At 49.3% G+C, this 19,214-nt stretch overlaps 1 protein-coding gene across 1 annotated transcript; it reads right to left on the minus strand.

The window, feature by feature from the left end:
• Window positions 1–670: 670 nt before the first annotated feature.
• On the minus strand, window positions 671–18,982 carry LOC125543763 (chaperone protein dnaJ 15). The gene is made up of 12 exons (XM_048707236.1): window positions 18,738–18,982; window positions 18,527–18,671; window positions 17,656–17,779; window positions 16,220–16,302; window positions 16,027–16,138; window positions 15,851–15,955; window positions 15,690–15,740; window positions 15,088–15,177; window positions 14,903–15,011; window positions 14,680–14,828; window positions 14,514–14,567; window positions 671–1,089 (listed from the first exon to the last, which is right to left on the minus strand). The coding sequence occupies exons 2-12, from the start codon at window positions 18,655–18,657 to the stop codon at window positions 871–873; spliced, it is 1,227 nt and encodes a 408-aa protein (XP_048563193.1). The 5' UTR covers window positions 18,658–18,671; window positions 18,738–18,982; the 3' UTR covers window positions 671–870.
• Between the last annotated feature and the right edge of the window lie 232 nt (window positions 18,983–19,214).

Consider the following 19,214-nt stretch of genomic DNA (forward strand, 5'->3'; position numbering starts at 1 on the left):
CCGCATATGGATGGGGCACCTCATTGGATGGCTTGCATCGTCTGTCCGAACGTTTTGAGAATCCACGTAGGAAATGCCCTAATTGGATGTAATTTGTGATGTGAAGATGCTCTAATTGGATGTAACTTGTGATGTGGTAGGATCGGGCGGCGAGGATGGGGCGGCAAGCTGAAATGATTGGTGGTGGGGCAGTGTGCCAGGGCGAACTGGCGGGGGCAGGAGTGTCAAGGAAAGAGAGGCAGTAGTACCAACATGGACAACAGGTATCGTGGCCGCTTCAACAACAGAAGCAATGGCAGAGAAGTTCGCTAGGAGAGCTGGCCGCTTCAACAACAGAAGCAATGGCAGAGAAGTTCGTTAGGAGAGCTGACCGAACCGATGGCGGAACCATAGGCAGGGGAGCACAGACAGCTAGCGAGTTCGGCCATGACGCGTCTGTTAACAAGTTGGGGAGAATTATTCTTCCCTTAATCATAGTGTTACATATGTAACATTATATACTGAGAGAGGTTGCTCACCGGGCGCCCTAGAGAATAGGAACCCAAATAAGCCGTGGCGTCGAAGATCCTAAAGACTACGGCAGCTACAGACACTGTGCAACGTTGCAACATGGTTTAACATAATATGCTGTCCCAGGATGATTAACAACGGGGATAGAAAAAGGAAACTGTGACACCAGGCAAATCGTACCTCAAGTGGAGGAAGAAGAATAGTTGATGAATAGTACACGATTTTACTCAAAACTGCTATGCTAAAAGAAGAAAAAACAAGAATCGCCAAGCGTACAGCTCAGAAGGCACAAATACAATTGAGCTTCTGTAATGTACAACAGTGGATGTGCCGATGCTGACATTGATGAAAATAAATTGCTCAGGCTCTCTTGTCAGATCTATTAAGATTTAGATTAAACCACTTCTTTTTACTCGATTTGTCCCTGCTATCTATGTTACCATTCTCGGAACTCTCAGTTTTGTTTTGCTCAACTGGATATCTACTGCTGCTGCTACCAGCTCCGAGAGAGCTCGTGATAGTTCGTTCGGTCGTGAATGAAGAATGGATGTCATCCCTTTCTCTCAACATATCATCAACCTGCAGAGACCACAGAACTTTAGCAACATGTATATCAAATTTTCGTACTGAATGTCACAATAAATTATTTGCTGTACTCAAGATCAACTCTTGTAATTATAACAACACATGTCACTATTTGTTTTGATTTCAATCGTATGCCTCCCATGTCGCTCTCGGACAATACTAGAGGCGAAATCCTCGGCCAACAAAACCTCATTCCTGTTGTTCCTTCCCCCTCGACGGAGCCGCCGGCCAGCCAATGGTGGTGGTTGGTCTCTCGAGCGCTTCTCCCCAATTCGCATCCGTCGCTTCTTGCCCGGCCCTGCCGGCTCCTGCATGCTCCCTGAGTTCCCCTGCGCCATAAACCCATCATGTAGCCGTGTTTGCTGGGTGCCTCTTTAGCCTTGCGGCTGCGTGGTCTCTGGTCATCTGATTTTGTCACAGGTGGGACGCACTGGCTGTGGTCCAGGCCAGCTCAGATCTGACCTCTCCAGGTCTAGATCAGGTTGCTCTCCATGCCAGTATGGGCTGTTGTTGTCATGCCGGTCGTCTCCTTGCAGTGGTGGGCATGCAGCTTGGTCAAAAGTCGTTTGCTTGCTAGCGTGTGTGGCTGTTGGTCGTCGGAGGATCCGCTGGGGACTACGCTGTGTCCTTACCAGGTGCTTTTATTGGCTTGCCTGATGTTGTACAAAGTGTTGATCGATCTTCTCTTGGGGCGGGCAGTGTTCGTAGCTGCTGCTCCTGTGGTGCTCGTGCAAGTACGGTCGTGCCCTGTCTCACATATGCCTCCCCTTGGTGCTTCGTGCTTGCCCGCCTGCAACATAGCCTCCGCCGAAATCTACACATGGTGGTAGCAACTCTAGATCGCATCCTCCGGCGGCTTCGGTAGGCATTGATTACTGTGCTACAGAGCCTCCTTTAGCGACTTCCACAGGTGGTGGTGGCAGCTCTTCTCCCGATGATGCTACGTTGACCACTTCAGTTGTGTCCTTCAATCAGCATGAGATTGCACGACTTAGACACCTGCTTGCTACTTCGGTTCTCTATCACTAGGTGCTTCTACCTCGGCCTCTTCAATTGAGCCCCTCACTAAACTAGAGATTGAGCGACTTAGGTGCCTGCTTGTTGCTTCTCGTTCTCCATCGATAGGTTCTGTTACTGAATCTTCTAGCACCGAGAGACCACCTTCTACAAAGTCAGGTACATCCCAACATCCCCGTGCATTCTTGACACGAGACCATCTTATCATATGACTTGTGATAATCCACTTTGTCCTTTATTCGACCTCTCGTTTTTCCTATTAATGTCCTTACTAGTGATGGTACTCCCCTTCCAATAAATAGTGGAGGCACTCTTAGCACTTCGCCTTTTCATGTTCATTCCATGTCTCATGTTCCTCAATTTTCCAAGCAGCTCCTTTCTGGTGTAGGTTATTGGCTCTGGTTGTCGGGCCAGTCTCAACTTTTGACACGGTTCTACTATGGATTGTTGCACGGAAGCTCTGCGTGGTTCTGCCGTTCACCTTGTTTACTAGTAGCGTCGGAGCTGCCAACAATCTTTCTCCAGTACTGACAACCTATGTTTTCTGTGAGACCATCTCTATTAGTTAGCTTCAATACCTTTGAGCATCATAACCTTTCCCGCCACTTCCGAGCCTTTAGGTTTGCTGCAGCATCAAAGTCTCAGTATAGGCCCAGTACTTCCAAGCTAAATCCATGTGGCACCTCTGAGTTGGGATTTATCCATCTGGCACCGCTGAGTTGGGATTTAAGTGTTTTCTGCTACATTTCCCTTTGAGAACAGCTATGTCAACCTCAGTATCTTCGAGGCTTTGTTTTCTGCTGTACTGAGCCAGTTCTATCTTTGCAAAAAAGAGACCTTTTTGGTGCCGTTGTCATGGCCTAGGTTAGGAAGAGGATAGTCGTTGGTAATAGGAGGGCGAGTGCAAGGGATTTTAGGCTTGGGCGTCCTGACGCCTTGGGGGACAGATCTGTTCTGGAGGTAAACATCCCCTTTTCTATATCTATTCTTCAATACCCATTACACGAGTACTCCCTGGGCTTATATAGCATATATAGCAGCCAGGCAACTAAAGATAGAAACTGAATCAACTAGAACTCCTGCTTCTAAACAATGGCCAATGCTTGCAAATAAAGAAAGCTAACAAGTTCTAAGAAAAGAAGGCTTATCTAGATCTAAACAGAATCCGAACTGACCAAACTAACTCGAATTGGAAAGCACTAAAGACCTGTCCGGCTAAAGTAGACCATGGCTGGTATGACATCATTCCCCCCTTCAACAAGCAGCTCAACCTCGAGCTTGAAAGAACTTCCCACCCAAGAAGCTTTAGGAACCGATACTTGTGTCCAGTAGATCAGTCGCCTCTCTTCCGAAGCATCCACCCAGCAATCATAAAGATGCTTACAGCGATGGTCAGGGGTGTACTTGTCGTCACACTTGTCGCAAAGACCCTTGGCACACCGTTCATCCATCTCGGCAAGTGAGCCGCAGAAGGTGCCGCTTGCTGGGCAACACCTAGACTTGGGAGGAGCCACAAGTTCTAGAGTAGATGATATGATGCCTCCCTCAATGTTTCCCTTCGGCACGAGACCTTTCTTGTTGTCTTCTATTGCGCCATGCTCCTTGTACGCGCGTGCATGATCCATGACATCCTCTAGTATCACCGGGTACATGGCTGGACGTCGGTTTGGATTCCACAAATAGCTCCACCTAGGGCACCTTTGTAAGTCCATCGCACCTGCACACGAGTTAAAAACTACTACTCATAGTCATCAACTAATTTGCCAACGGTTCTTAATTGTCTAGAGCTCAGTGTCCCGGACTTTAGAGTGTTCCAAACATTAGGCCCAAAACACCACTTGAGTAATGAGCAGCACTCCCATAAGAATGTGCGCCATGTGAATCCTTGAGACGTTTGTACCATAGTGACGCCCGCTTTAACAAATGATATGATGCAAGCCACACCTTGTCGCTTTCCGGTGTGCCCTGCTAATAAAAAAATTGATCAACATAAGTGAGATAGGGCAGTGTATCTTCTAAGCCATCAAAGATGGGGAATTCCAGCATGTGGAATTTGGGTTTTCCACTTGTTGATGTCCTCAACATGCGAGTGACTGTTGTTGTTGCCATTCTTTTCATGTGTGTGCTGACTAGTCGCTCTTCTCAAAGGTGGGGGAATTCCAACTTGTCGGATTTGGGCTTCCACTAGTTGATGTCCACAGCATGTGAGTGACTGCTATTGCGGCCGTTCATTCCATGCATGTGCTCCTCCACGGTGAAGGGTTGACTAGTCGCTCTCCTCCAGGCGGGCAATGGATAGCCGGCTGGTTGCTGCCTGCTCCTTGAGCTCTTCAATGTACTTCTCAAATTTCTTAAAGGCATTGCCCCTCAGTTCATCGAAAAGATCATTTTGATGAGTGTGGAGCTTCTCATCTAGAAACTTGGTATCTCCGCAATGGTGGCCATGGGGGAGGAGAGGTGGCTGAGGATCGGTACGTCTAATACCAAGTTGTCACAACCTAGGTTATGGAAGGGATAGTCATGGATGATGGGAGGGCATGTGATTTTAGGCTTGGGCACAGCGATGCCTTGGGGGCCAGATAATTTCTGGAGGTAAAACTCTCCTTTTATCTGTTTTATTTCTCTAATACCCATGACACGAGTTACTCCCTAGCTTATATAGAGCCAGGCAACTAAAGATAGAAACCAAATCAACTAGTCCTAATTCTAAACACGGCCAATACTTACTTGCAAATAAAGAAAGCTAACAAATCATAAAATAGGAAGGCTTGTCTAGATCTAAACAAAATCTGAACTCACCAAACTAAGACTTGGAAAGCACTGAAGATATGTTCGGCTCGGCTGGAGTAGGCCATGGTTAGTGTGACACCAGTGCCTCCTTGTTTTCTCTGCTCGGTACTTCTGAGCAACTGGACTTTTGAGAAGCTTAGTTGACAGCCGGTACCTCCGAGGTATCGTGCACTTCCAAGAACATGTTTTTCCCTTCTGGCCATTCGAATTTTGAACAAGTCCAGTAGTTCTGAAATTTTTCCTCCGGTACTTCTAGGCCTGCACTGTAAATAATCCCCCAAACCCCCTTGGTTGTGAGAGAAAGTTACAAGCCATTCCAAGCCTTTTGTGCGTCCAAGGCAGAGTTGAAAGGAAATTGTTGGGTGATTCCAAGCTACTTCATTGAATCTTTAAAGACCAAGCTCCTCCCTTTCTTGAAGCCCTTCTCTTGTGTTCATCTCTCTCTACTTCAAGCTTTATCTTTGTGTGAGAGAGAGAGTGGTGCCGAACGCCCTAGTGTCATCACCATGGACTTGGCTCCATCACCAAGTGACACGCGCATCACATATACTAAGGTGAGTTATATCCTCTATGTGTGTCTACTTGGTTCGCTCTTGGATGGTATACTACTTGACCCTCCCCCCACCCTGTACATGTATAGGTTTGAGAGAGCTTCACGCTTATTGGGTGAGAGCACAAGAGGACAACAACAACATCCAAGAGGGAGCGTGGAAGCAGCGATGGAAGAAGAGAGAGCAACCGAAGAAGTGGTGCAAAAACTGCACTATCGCACAATCCGGCCAGATGACCGGACAGGTAGTGTGGCCGTGTGCAGAATTTGAGAAAAGCCCATGTATCTTTACCCTTTCACTTGCCCCTTCATGCCTTGGACCTATATATATCCCTCCATCTCATCCATTTTAGGGTTAGCTAAGATTAAAACTCCAACCATATAGCTTTGCTCATGTAGCTCCCCTTGTGGGATTACTCCTTCATGGAGATTGCTCCTCTCATGGAGATGAAGACCTCCTCTTGAGGGGATGACTCCATAGGAGTACAAAGACCCCATTGGTGGGGTAGATTCCTTCATGAAATTCACGCCCTCCTTGTCCTAGGACTTGGGAAAGAACTACCTTTGTGTCTTACTTTCCTTCGTTGTTGTTGAATGCTTGAGATTCATCACTTGGCTTGTGATTTGAGGGATACTTGGTGGATCTTGTCCAATTTGTGTTATCTCTTGTATTTTCTTGTGAATTTCCCCCGTGTTCTTCGTGAATCCACCCTAAATCCACCTCCAATTCATGAAGATCGGACAAACTAGGGCTTGGTCCTACATTAGAGAGAGAGAGAGAGAGAGAGATCCTATGGGTTCTTGAGTGCTTTTGATTGAAGATCTTTTCAAGTGTTCGTCCGCGTGACTGTTTTGCTTGTTACTCTTGGGAGGGTGTGCACCTCCTAGATGATTAGAATTCACTTGAGAACCTCCAAGCTTTGTGTGAAGGAATCAATAGTTTGTACAATGTACGGATATCACCTCCATGGAAGACCAACCATGAATGAGGAGGCTTCTTCATGAAAGCCATGGTAGAATAGGTGGGCATGCATTTTGTGGGCGATGGTGTTGAGACCTGTGTGGTTTTAGAACCTTTGTGGTTCAAACCTCCCACTCACGAGTAGGATAACACCAATATCCAAACCTCGGATACAATATCAAGTCAACCCGTGTTTGCATCCTTCTATCAACTTCATAATTGTCTTGCAAGATTTATTGTCGCTTTTGCACTCTTTGATTGCCTGCACGTGCAGGATTTCCTAAGGGCCAACTAGGAAAACCTAAAACTTGAAGTACACATATTTATAGGACTATATCCACCACCACCACCACCCCTGAGTGTCTATTCAATTGACCTCGATATCCTTTCACTGCTCTTCCTGAGACGATTTTCCTGATGCTATTATTCATCCAAAATGGCAACATGTGATGCTGCAGGAGCATGGTCGTGACATTTGCTATTATGGCCCACATGACAATTGTTCGCACCTTTCTTGCTGTGGCTTTTGTTCGCAAACCAGTATGTCTCTCAACTTAATGTCAAGAATGCCTTAATGCTGAGTTGCGTGAGGAGGTCTGCATGCAACCACCACTTCAGTATTTTGTTCTTGATGGCATGGCATGCCGTCTTCGTCGCTCTCTAGTCTTAAGCAAGCCCATCATGCCTGGTTTGAGCGGTTCACCTCAGTGGTCATTGTTGCTGGTTTTTCACTGAGTGGTCATGATCCTACCTCTCTCTATCCGCCTTTCGTCCCGTTGTCAGGCGCTTCTTCTATATGTTGATAACATGATAATGAATGGCGGTGACCTTTGTGAAGGCTAGTGTAGTTTCTTATGTCTGGTCTTTATCATCTTCGCTACTTCCTCAGGATTGAGGTTTCTACCTCATATGTCTTCTTAATATACCAAGAGAAGTACATTCAGGATGTTGCCCGTGCTGCTCCTATGATGAGTGTAGAATTCGATGGAGCTTAAGGTCCATCTCAGAGCTTCTGATGGTGCACCTTTTGTCTAATCCGGCGCGCTATCAACATCTTTGTTGGTAGTCTAGTCTCCACTATGTGAGTCAGTTTGTCTCTGCTCCCACTCAAGTTTACTACAGGTTCACTACAGCCGCCTTCAGGTTCAACGAGATCTTCATGGGACTATCTCTCACCGTCTTTTCTTTCCACGCTCCGATTCATTACAACTTCAGGCCTACTCGGATGCTGCTTGGACTAGAGATCTTTCAGATCATTCATCGGTCATGTTATGCTTACTTTGCCTTTCCTGGTAGATCTTTCAATGCCTGAAAGAGAAAGAAACAAACTACAGTTCCCTATTCAAAGGCAGAGGCTAAGTTGTGAGGTATAGCTCTTTCGTCAACAGTCGTGACTTGGCTAGAGTGGTTGCTTAAGGATTTTGGTATTTCTATCACTACACTAGCTCCTGCTCCTCTTTTGTCATACAATACAGGTCCTATGAACCATGAGCTCACCAAGTTAGTGTCGATGCTTATTGGGTGATTGCTCTGAAGTATGTGCCTTTGAAGTTGTAGTCAACGGATTTCTTCACGAAGCATGTTAGTGTCCAAACTCAATGCTGTTGATTAACCATGAGTTGTGGGGGTATTGAGTTATATATACTTTTGCGTATTGGCCGTGTATTATGCCCATTCCATAAGATTTTTTTTTGCATACTACCACTGTTATGACCGGTTTACAATACAACCGGAGAAGGCCCGCTGGGCAGTAGATTAAGGGCTTGGCCCACAAGTTATCTTAGGCTAGTCGTTTTCAGGTTATAAATATTAGATTGTAAGATACCTTTTGGAATTAAGCAATAAAGATAGTTCTATCCTATTGCCCGGCTCCAGAGGAGCCGGAAACCCTAGCCGCACCTTGCCCTAGCCGCCGCCCTCTTCTTCCTCGCGACGGCGCCCACGCGCCGGAGCCGCCGCCCTCGCCCCCAACCCTCGCTGTTCTGCCCGTATAACCTACGGAGTAGAGCCGGTAGAAACCCAAGCCCTACCAATTTGGTATCAGGTAACCGAGTTTCGACCATGTCTCCGCCAATTCCACCGCCACCACCACCGCTGCCCGCCAACTCCTCCACCACCGCCGCCTCTGCCCCGGGCGTCACGGCCTCGCTCACAGCGCCGGCCCTAACGGCACCCGGCACCACGCCGGGCCAAGGGCAGCCACCGGCCCCCGTCCAACACTCGCCGCCGCCGTCACCTCCCCCGCAGCCGTAACAGTTCACGCCGGAGGCCATGGCGGGCGTCCTCAACGACCTCGTCACCGCGGTTCAAGGGATCCGCCTCTACCTGGCAGGTCCGTACGGGCCGCCCCCACCACTCCATCCAGCCATGGCCGCGGGTCAGCGGGCGCTTCCGTGGTACTCGGCACCGGGGGCCATCACCGGAGGCTACCCGGCGCTTCCCGCCTCAGCGGCCGCACCGCCGCCTTGGCTGCAGTGGCCGCCGCAGATCGCGCCGGCAGCCCCGCCACTCGTCGCCACCACGGGGCCGCAGTGGCCCACCTGGACCGCGCCGTCCTCCGTCACGCCCTACCTTCTAGCGGCCTCGGAGCAAGGTCCTCCACCGACCCCGCCCAGCCCTAACCTGGGCAGGTCTTCGCCGAGCGGGCTCCCAATACAGGAGGTCCGCTTTCCGCCGTCCCCATCGCCACTCCCCGGCTGGCTCAACGGGGAGCCATCGGCCTACCCGGAGGCCCGTCCACCGTCCGGTTTTCCGCTGCAGCCCGCGGTGTCGGGCGCCGCTGGGAACTACACCGGGCCTTCCACCATGGCCTGTGCGCCATCATCCGCCCTCCGCACCGCCAAGGCAGTGGGCCAGGGCGCGCCACACCAGCAGCCGCCCCGGTTCGCCAAGATCGACTTCGCCACGTACGACGGCTCCGACGACCCGCTTAACTGGCTCAACCAGTGTGACCAATTCTTTCGCGGCCAGCGCACGCCCGCGTCGGAACGGACCTGGCTGGCATCCTACCATCTCCGTGGGGCCGCCCAGACATGGTACTACGCCCTCGAACAAGACGAGGGCGGCATGCCCCCGTGGGATCGTTTCCGAGAACTGTGCCTTCTTCGTTTTGGGCCACCGGTACGCGGGAGCCGCTTGGCCGAGTTGGGCCGTCTGCCGTTCACCTCCACGGTGCAGGACATCGCCGATCGCTTCCAGGCCCTGGCGTGCCACGCACCCGGTGTGACGGCCTTACAGCGGGCGGAACTTTTCATCGGCAGTCTCCCCGACCACATCCGCGTGGACGTCGAGATGAAGGGGCCCCAAGACCTTCAGACGGCCATGTACTATGCCCGGGCGTTCGAGCAGCGCGCCCAGGCCGCGACGCGTCCATCTGCGCCACGTGGGGGCCGACAGCTTCCCCGGCCATCTCCGGCGGCACCGGCGTCCCCTGCAGCCGTTCCGGCAGCCGCCCCGGCACCGACGCGGCCATTCAGGCGCCTCACCCAGGCGGAACAGTTGGAACGCCGACGACTGGGCTTGTGCTTCAACTGTGATGCGCCCTATGCACCAGGTCATGTCTGTCCCCGCCTCTTCTACTTGGAGACGACAGACGAGTCTGAGGAGGAGCCACTGGAGGATGGCCTCGGCGCCCCAGCCCTTGCGGAGCCCGCAGCGGCACCCGCGCCCGCCCTGGCCACCGCCCTTGTGGTGTCCCTACACGCGCTGGCCGGCATCCGTGATGAACGGACGATGCTCTTACCGGTCATGATCCAGGGTGAGCGCCTGGTGGCCCTAGTGGACACAGGGTCCACACATAACTTCCTGCCGGAGACCACCATGCGGCGCCTGGCATTACAGCCGACCGGCGGTGAACAGTTGCGAGTCACCGTCGCTAATGGTGACCGTCTCCGCTGCCACAGGCTCGCCCGCGACGTGCCCATCACTATTGGCGACGAGCAATTCTCCATCACCTGCGCCGGCATCGACTTGGGCTGCTTCGACTTCATCATCGGCGTCGACTTCTTGCGCACTCTTGGTCCTATTCTCTAGGATTTCGACGCGCTGACGATGACCTGGCGGTTAGGCCGCCGCATTCGGTGGGCCGGCATTGGGGGTGCCGCACCCACCACTCCACTCCAGCTCGCCGCGACCACGGCCACGGCCGAGCACCCACTATTGGAGAGCCTCCTACAGCAGCACGGCGACATCTTCACCGAGCCACAGGGGTTGCTGCCCGCCCGCGCGTACGATCACCGTATACATCTTCTGCCAGGCTCTGCACCGGTGGCGGTACGGCCTTACCGCTATCCGCAGTTGCAGAAGGATGAGTTGGAGCGGCAGTGTGCACTCATGCTCGCGGCGGGCATCATCCGGCTATCCACTTCGCCGTTTACCGCACCGGTGCTTCTCGTCCGCAAGTCAGACGGCACATGGCGTTTCTGCATCGACTACCGTGCCCTTAATGCTGTCACACTCAAGGATAAGTTCCCTATTCCGGTGGTTGACGAGCTCTTCGATGAGCTCCACGGGGCGCGCTTCTTCACTCCGGTCGGGGTACCACCAGGTGCGCATGCACCCTGATGACATCGCCAAGACGGCGTTTCGGACTCATCACGGCCACTTCGAGTTCTTAGTGATGCCCTTTGGCCTCACCAACGCCCCGGCAACTTTCCAGGCTCTGATGAACGACGTCCTCCGACCCTACTTACGCCGGTTTGTGCTCGTTTTCTTTGATGATATTCTGATCTACAGTGCATCTTGGGCAGAGCACCTACAGCACGTCGCCATCGTCTTCAACGAGCTTCGGGCGCACGATCTCCATCTTAAGCGCTCGAAGTGCTCGTTCGGGACGCCTTCGGTGGCCTACTTGGGCCACGTCATCCCGGCCAACGGGGTCGCTATGGACGCCGACAAGGTGGCCGCCGTCGCTGCCTGGCCGACGCCCCAGTCTCTGCGGGCTCTTCGCAGGTTTCTCGGCCTTGCGGGCTACTACCGGAAGTTCATCCGGGAGTTTGGTGTCATCGCTTCTCCACTCACGCGGTTGTTGCGCCGCGACGCGTTCGCCTGGTATGTGGAGGCGACGACAGCCTTCGAGGCCCTCAAGGGGGCCCTCACGACGGGGCCCGTTCTTCAGATGCCGGACTTCGACCGGCCGTTCGTTATGGACTGTGACGCCTCAGGTGTGGGGTTCGGCGTTGTGCTTCATCAGGGCGACGGACCTCTTGCTTTCTTCAGCCGGCCCTTCGCCCCGCGCCATCTCAAGCTTGGGGCGTACGAGCGGGAGCTCATTGGCTTGGTGCAGGCGGTGCGCCATTGGCGGCCCTATCTGTGGGGCCGGTCTTTTCAGATTCGCACGGACCACTACAGCCTCAAGTTCTTGCTGGATCAGAGGCTCTCCACCGTGCCCCAACATCAGTGGATTAGCAAGCTCTTCGGCTTCGATTTCTCCGTCGAGTATCACCCGGGTTGTCTTAACACCGTGGCCGATGCCTTATCCCGCCGCGATGCCGACCTCGACTCCGTCACCGGCGACTCCGAGGGGCAGGCACTCTGCATCCGCTCAGGGCCGACTTTCGGCCTCTTCGACGACATTCGCCGGGCCACCGCGACCGCCGCCGATGCGGTTCTCCTGCAGCAGCAGCTCGCAGCCGGCGACCTGGAGGAGCCATGGCGCCTCTCCGACGGCCTGCTGGTCCATGGGCGCCGTGTCTTCGTTCCCGCTCATGATGATCTCCGTCACTAGGTCTTGCTGCTAGCCCACTCGGCTGGCCATGAGGGTGTGCAGAAAACCCTCCATCGTCTCCGTGCCGACTTCTACATTCCTGGTGATCGTGCCCTCGTTCGCGATTGGGTGCGCTCTTGTGCGACGTGTCAGCGCAATAAGACGGAGACGCTACGGCCAGCTGGTCTTCTTCAACCCCTGGATGTGCCTTCTCAGGTTTGGGCCGATATCTCCATGGACTTCATCGAGGGGCTTCCCAAGGTGGGAGGCAAGTCGGTCATTCTCACGGTGGTCGACCGCTTTTCTAAATATGCTCACTTCATCGCGCTGGGGCATCCTTACACCGTCGCGTCCGTGGCTCGTGCCTTCTTCAACGGTATTGTCCGTCTGCACGGATTTCCTGCTTCGATCGTCAGTGATCGCGACACGGTGTTCACAGGCCATGTCTGGCGCGATCTCTTCAGGATGGCAGGCGTTAAGTCCGCTTCAGCGCGGCCTTCCACCCCCAGACGGACAGCCAATCAGAGGTGGTTAACAAGGTGATCGCCATGTATTTACGCTGTGTTACAGGTGATCGGCCTCGTGCTTGGGTGGATTGGCTCGCATGGGCGGAGTACTGCTACAACACCTCCTACCACTCTGCCCTGCGTGCGACACCATTTGAGGTGGTCTACGGGCGGCCACCTCCGCCGATCTTGCCGGTGGACCCGGCTACGGCGAGGACGGAGGCCGCGGGCGACCTTATTCGCACCCGTGACAAGATGCTTGCGGAGGTCCGTCAGCGTCTCCTTCAGGCTCAGCAGCTGGCGCAGCATTACTACAACAACCACCATCGCGAGGCGGAGTTCGCGGTGGGTGATTGGGTGTGGCTGCGTCTTCTTCACCGCTCTACGCAGTCACTCGACCCGCGCGCGAAGCGCAAGCTCGGGCCTCGCTACGCGGGACCCTTCGCCATCTTGGAGCGCATTAGGCAGGTGGCCTATCGTCTTCAGCTGCCGGCCGGCGCTCGCATCCACGATGTGTTTCATGTGGGACTGCTCAAGCCTTTTCATGGAGAGCCACCGGCGGCTCCACCAGCGCTTCCCCCGACCGTCAATGGACGTCTTCTTCCGGAGCCAGAGAAGGTGTTGAAGGCGCAACTTCGTCACGGGGTATGGTTCATCTTGATCCAGTGGGCGGGTCTTCCTGTGGAGGAAGCTACTTGGGAGCCACATGAGGATTTCCGCCAACACTATCCAGACTTTCAGCTCGAGGACGAGCTGTTTGTGCAGGCGGGGAGAGATGTTATGACCGGTTTACAATACAACCGGAGGAGGCCCGCTGGGCAGTAGATTAAGGGCTTGGCCCACAAGTTATCTTAGGCTAGTCGTTTTCAGGTTATAAATATTAGATTGTAAGATACCTTTTGGAATTAAGCAATAAAGATAGTTCTATCCTATTGCCCGGCTCCAGAGGAGCCGGAAACCCTAGCCGCACCTTGCCCTAGCCGCGCCGCCCTCTTCTTCCTCGCGACGGCGCCCACGCGCCGGAGCCGCCGCCCTCGCCCCCAACCCTCGTTGTTCTGCCCGTATAACCTACAGAGTAGAGCCGGTAGGAACCCTAGCCCTACCAACCACACATGTACATGCGTGTATATCGGCCTATGGGCTCATGGATATATTTATCGCCCTATGGCCTCATGGATATTACATATATATAGCCTCAGGGAACACAAGTTGCATATTTCCTCAGTGTGAGCATTTAAATTGCTATAGAGCATAACAAGAAATGTGTGCAAAACAATAAGCCATCTCATATTAATGTTAAAAACACCAAGGCAACATAGTTATACAAACTTTTTCCCCTAGCAAAGATATTACTTTTTTGTAGTAGAACAATGTGAATTGCTTTCGGGAGAACCTTACAGATGCCGCCTGTTCCAATCCTAATTTAACTTGTTTCCTAGGTCAAAGCAAACATGGTACAACAGGACCAAGTAAAATGGCGACATTCTTCTGAAAGTGAGTTTAATACCTCTATCTAGATTCTAGAAGAGTGTCACATGATTTCATCTGTCTGGCTCTGTTTGGCATGGCAGTGGATTATGATGCTGTTCGCCTGACTAGATTTTTCCTATTCAGCTGTTTGACCAACCGTCTTATTTGAAAAGAAAAAAAAACTGCCTGACTAACCAAATTTTGCCTATTTCCCGCACCTACTTTCTCACAGTAGATTATACTATAAAGTTCAGCACAACATGGTTCATCAACCGCAAATTGGGCCTTAGTCAAAATAAGTGCCGCACCACACCTACTTTCTGATTGTACAATTAGAGAGCGACAATACAATGTCTCTTTCTTAACACCACATTAAAGAGTACAAATTCAGAGGGGGGGGGGGGGGGGGGGGGGCAATACCACTTCTTTTTCTTGTGTATATCTGGTGGTCGCTTCCTGAAACCGTGCCAAAGCCTGCATAGCCATTTCATTCTGTCAATGTTACCTTGAAATGCAAAAGAACACCTAATATTATGCTATATTTATTATCACATAACAAAGAGGGAACGAAAATATTCTGACGGACTTTTCTGTACTCAGTTTCGAATTGACGCAGATCAGTTCTTTTCTCCAGAATTTTAGCCTCTATTTCTTTTAGCCTCTCTGTTGTGTCTTCGTAACTCTTTGCGCACATTGCTTCAATTGTATAGCTGGCTGGCTTGAAAAAATTGTCACCTGAACATATCAATTAGGATAGCTCAGAACAGAGAAATGTCATAGATATAAACAGAGAAATAAAGAATGCGTACCATATACAGCAAATATATGAGTTCCAGGTTTAAGTGTCGAGACTTCGCAAGGTTGGAGACCTTCCAATCTTTTAAAGAATGCAGCCTCAGGATCTTTAGCCATTGCCAACTGTAGTACGAAAGCGACTCTGCAAATTAGTTACAAGGAGCATAAAGACTAAAGCCACTAGATGCAGCATACATACCGCATTCACTGTCGAGTCCATACGGTAGACTTGAAAATGCAGGAAATACATGCCTGCAGATGTCACCTTGCCAGTCTTCTGACTATCTTCCTGCAGAGAATAAATGATATGTTATTAAACACAACGACACAACCCCTAGCCAGAGTTTCCCAACAGCCTTAATGATATGAGTGTAATTTGAGCAAGCAAATATTGAGTGGCTAAGAAGCTTGACTGATAAATGGGAGATAGAGATGTAACAGGAAACGATATGAAGCATTCCCCAAGGAAACGTAGAAAATCTAATGTTTTAAACAAGATGAGGAATATTGTATATTCAAGATAAGGGAGTAAACAAGGTGTCTGGGTTTGGTTGGCAAATTAATAACATGATAAAAGTTGGTTTGGATGGTGGCACTTGCTTTTTTAGCACACCTACATCTTAAAAGTTGGACTGGTGAATATGGTGGAAATTTGAGCTCTCCAAACTCTTACTCAAGGTTAATACACCATGCACAGCAGGTATAATAATAAGGATTACACTATTAAGCCATTGGAATATAATCCATGGCATGCCATTGCCAAATAATGACAACCAGGAAATGGAATAAAGCAGGACATACCTGTAGAGCTAGTCCATAGCCTCCGTTGACTTCTTGTTCGAAGAAAAGAAGCTGTAGACAATATTGGAAAATTAAGAGTGAATAGTATCTCAATACTCGCACGGAAAACAACAAGCAAAGCTTCAATGCAAGTGAAAATGAAGAAAGAATCAAACTCGTACCTTAAATTTACTTTGTGCAACTGAAGTGGCTCTAACTACTATTCCTGAATGAGCTTGCTCTTCACTTATTGTCACACCAAAGAAATGAGCAGATTGCTTTTCAACCTACACACACAAAAATGACATTTTACAACCCTCCCGTATAACTAATACCACAAGAATGGCAGCAGTAGAACCTTTCCCATAGCTGATGTCCCAACTGGGAGTGGTCTCACTGTCACTGTTCCATTCATAGCTTCTTCAAGAACAGTAGGAGATACCGTCGTCTTGATAGGAACCCCGAGCTTGCTAAAAGTAGTATAAGAGAGCAGGTAATTAGGAATCTTCAATCATCACTGAAGAATAATTCTCACTGTATTCTGCAATCACCTGAAAAGTGCAGCAAACATTGTGTTCACAGTTCCAAGATTGGACAAATCAATCTCCATATCCATTCCTTCATTTTCCAACGCCTGAGAAATAAAATACAACAAGAGATGTAACCTATACTCCCTCCGTCTCAGTATATAAGCAAAAGCCTAAATGGACCTGTGACAAAAAAGCAGTATTTTGCAAGACAAATACAACAATATTATTCTTATATGCCCAATCCATATAGTTCCTCACATATAAGTGGTCAAAGTTTAAAATGTCCGATCGCACACAACATAATATGCCCTATATTTTGGGACATAACAAGTACTACCTCTGTTCACTTATATAAGACGTTTTAGACATTCAGACACTGTTCAAAATAGTACAAAGCAAGCTGTCTGAAACGTCTTATAAAACTAACGGAGGGAGTAAATCTTATTTTCTCCATCAAATAAGAGATATATTCAGATAATAAATATCTGAGATTTAGCAAACACACCTTCACAAAATAATAAGTAAATAAGCATCAGTGTCAAATTCTATTTCTGTAATCCTGCATTACTTCATTTTAATGATGTCACCCTGAGTCTCAACTTGTCTAAGGAAAATCAGAGGCTCTAATCTTGCATAATTATCCAAAAATAAAAATTTAGTCAGATAGTTATAGTTCAATAGTGAAAATGCTTCCTTGCTGGTCGATAGAGGCTCTCATTGCACCTTCAGCAATTTTGATGGATCACCAGACGTTTCTCTACAACGCAACACCCAGTATTTGAGTAACCAGACCACACAGATTCATCTTGTTACAGCATAAATGGATTAAATGTCCGGTCACATAATAAAAAATAGACAGTCAGGGTGCGTTTGGTAGCAAAAGTATTTTTGTAGTTTTCTAGGAATACGGTGTTGCCAAACTAGGCCTCAACACCATGCTGATTGTAGACATAGCCCAGTCAGAAATCACATTTAAATGATGGATCTCTGGTTGTTTGGAAATTGCAGTATCACTGAAGAGCCAGCCCTACATAGTTAGAAGGTAGGCCAGGGGTTTCTTCCTACAGTCAACCAAGTACAAAGCTACCAAAGGGCCAATTTTTCATCTCTAATAAATATTTCTGGTGTAGCTCTAGAAAAATATGCAGTAATAGTAGAGTTAAAGAAAAGAAAAGATTGCTAACCTCAATATATTAGACAAAGGAGTTCAATTACACGAAATGCTGGAGGACAACTCAAGAATAATCTTGATCTCAATAAAGCAAATAAACCCAACTTTGAAGTATTGAGGATAAACCCAGTAATCAAACAGGTATTTCAGTATCTAGATTTTTGCCAAACTCCATATTATGAGAAAAGGTGATACAATGCAGAACCATTACAGTTAAAATAAAATATGCACAGACGGAAAAATGCTATTCGAATGTAGTCTGGTGCATTCGGCGTGAGAACAGCACCTCAAAACCAGCAGTATCATATTGCCTCCGTTTCTCAGGATCTGACAAGATACTGTACGAATATGCAACTTCTTTGAACAGCTCTGATGCTTCTGGGTTGCTAGCATTTTTGTCCGGGTGATACCTGTCAAATATAATAGTAACTATGAAAATCATCCAAGCATCTATGGCAATCAAGTCTTAATTTTGTGGTAACAGTGAAAAAACTAAAAGAGTATGCAAAAAGTGAGGATGCCAAATAGATGACAAGCATAAGGAAAGATTTGTTAGCATCCCAGGATTTCTATCGTCCCTTGAATTTACCATGAAACTTGAGATTACACAACTATATAAAGAACGTACTACATAAAAAAGGGTTAAATGAGATGTCCCAGAGACAACACATAAGGCCATATATGAATCTACGAAACATATGGTTTTACATAAAATCCTTTGCAGTGCATCCATAACATTGTGGTCGCTATGTGTCCTTATGTTTCCTTGTAAATAAAAGCAAATGGAAACTACAATATCATTATTGTAGTGCATTTCCACGTTGACATAAACTTCACCAATCAGCAACGGTCAGCATTGGATGACACAAGTTTAGTGATTCTCAGAAAATGCTTCTTTCTGCCTGCTGTATGAAGCAACATGCTGAACAAGTAACTTGTGTAAAAGTATCCCTTCACTAAAGAGAAGAGAGCCTCTATTTCCAGGCACGGATTTTTTTTTAATATGAACTGAACCACCGTCATGTCTCGTCGTGATAACATAATCAGACAAGAACCAGGCAATTTCGTTAATGACAAATGAAGCCGCGTCTTCTGCATAGCACAATCTAAACAGCACGACCAAGAATGAACTGGGAACCAGAGGGCTGAGCACGAACTTGAGCGCGAGCTTGCGGTAGGCGGACTTGATCTCCTGGTCGGAGGAGTCTCTTGATACGGAGAGCACCTCATACGGGTCCCGCCGGAGCGCTGGCGCCGACGGCCCCTCCATCTTCCCCGAGGATGCCATCAGGGAGCAATACCCTAACACACAGAACAACAAATCACAAACCAAATCAGAGAAAGTCGGCGTGAGATCGTGGACCTCACCTGCGCGAGGATGCGGCCAGATCTCGCCGCCTCCTAAGAAAAGATACGGGACGGCAAGACGAGGAGACAGGGGCAAAGAAGGATCGGTCGCAAGTGGGATTTCCGTTGCCTTGATTTTTACTTTTCTGATTTCATTAACTATTAAAATTAAACTAGAAAAAAGTGAACCTAGGGTCTTCCACAGCAATTTGACAATCCAAACCGTCTGATTTGTTCAATCAAAAGTGAACGACGGTTCACCTCATTTGGGTCGCTGGTACACACGTTTATATGGCATCATTTTCTGAATCATGTTGACTAATAGTGACCCGCATAGGTAGGCCCAGAAAGAGAACACCCAATATTTAGGCACGTTGCTTTCCTCGTCTCTTTTCATCTTTATCATCGGTGTGTGCGTTCCTCACAATCGTCATGCCACCATAAGAACGCAAGATAAGGGGAAGGATCCGTCGGCGGCGGCAGAGAAGAAAGAGATGG

This window comes from Triticum urartu, chromosome 3 (assembly GCF_003073215.2).
Source record: "Triticum urartu cultivar G1812 chromosome 3, Tu2.1, whole genome shotgun sequence".
Classification (NCBI taxonomy): domain Eukaryota; kingdom Viridiplantae; phylum Streptophyta; class Magnoliopsida; order Poales; family Poaceae; genus Triticum; species Triticum urartu.

Excerpts from the sequence above, each read along its gene's own strand:
- LOC125543763 (XM_048707236.1), bottom strand. The coding sequence starts at position 18,657 with ATGGCATCCTCGGGGAAGATGGAGGGGCCGTCGGCGCCAGCGCTCCGG. Across the intron at positions 16,139-16,219 it reads ATGTTTGCTGCACTTTTCAG|CAAGCTCGGGGTTCCTATCA; the intron begins GTGATTGCAGAA and ends TACTACTTTTAG. Across the intron at positions 15,741-15,850 it reads TTGCACAAAGTAAATTTAAG|CTTCTTTTCTTCGAACAAGA; the intron begins GTACGAGTTTGA and ends TATTGTCTACAG.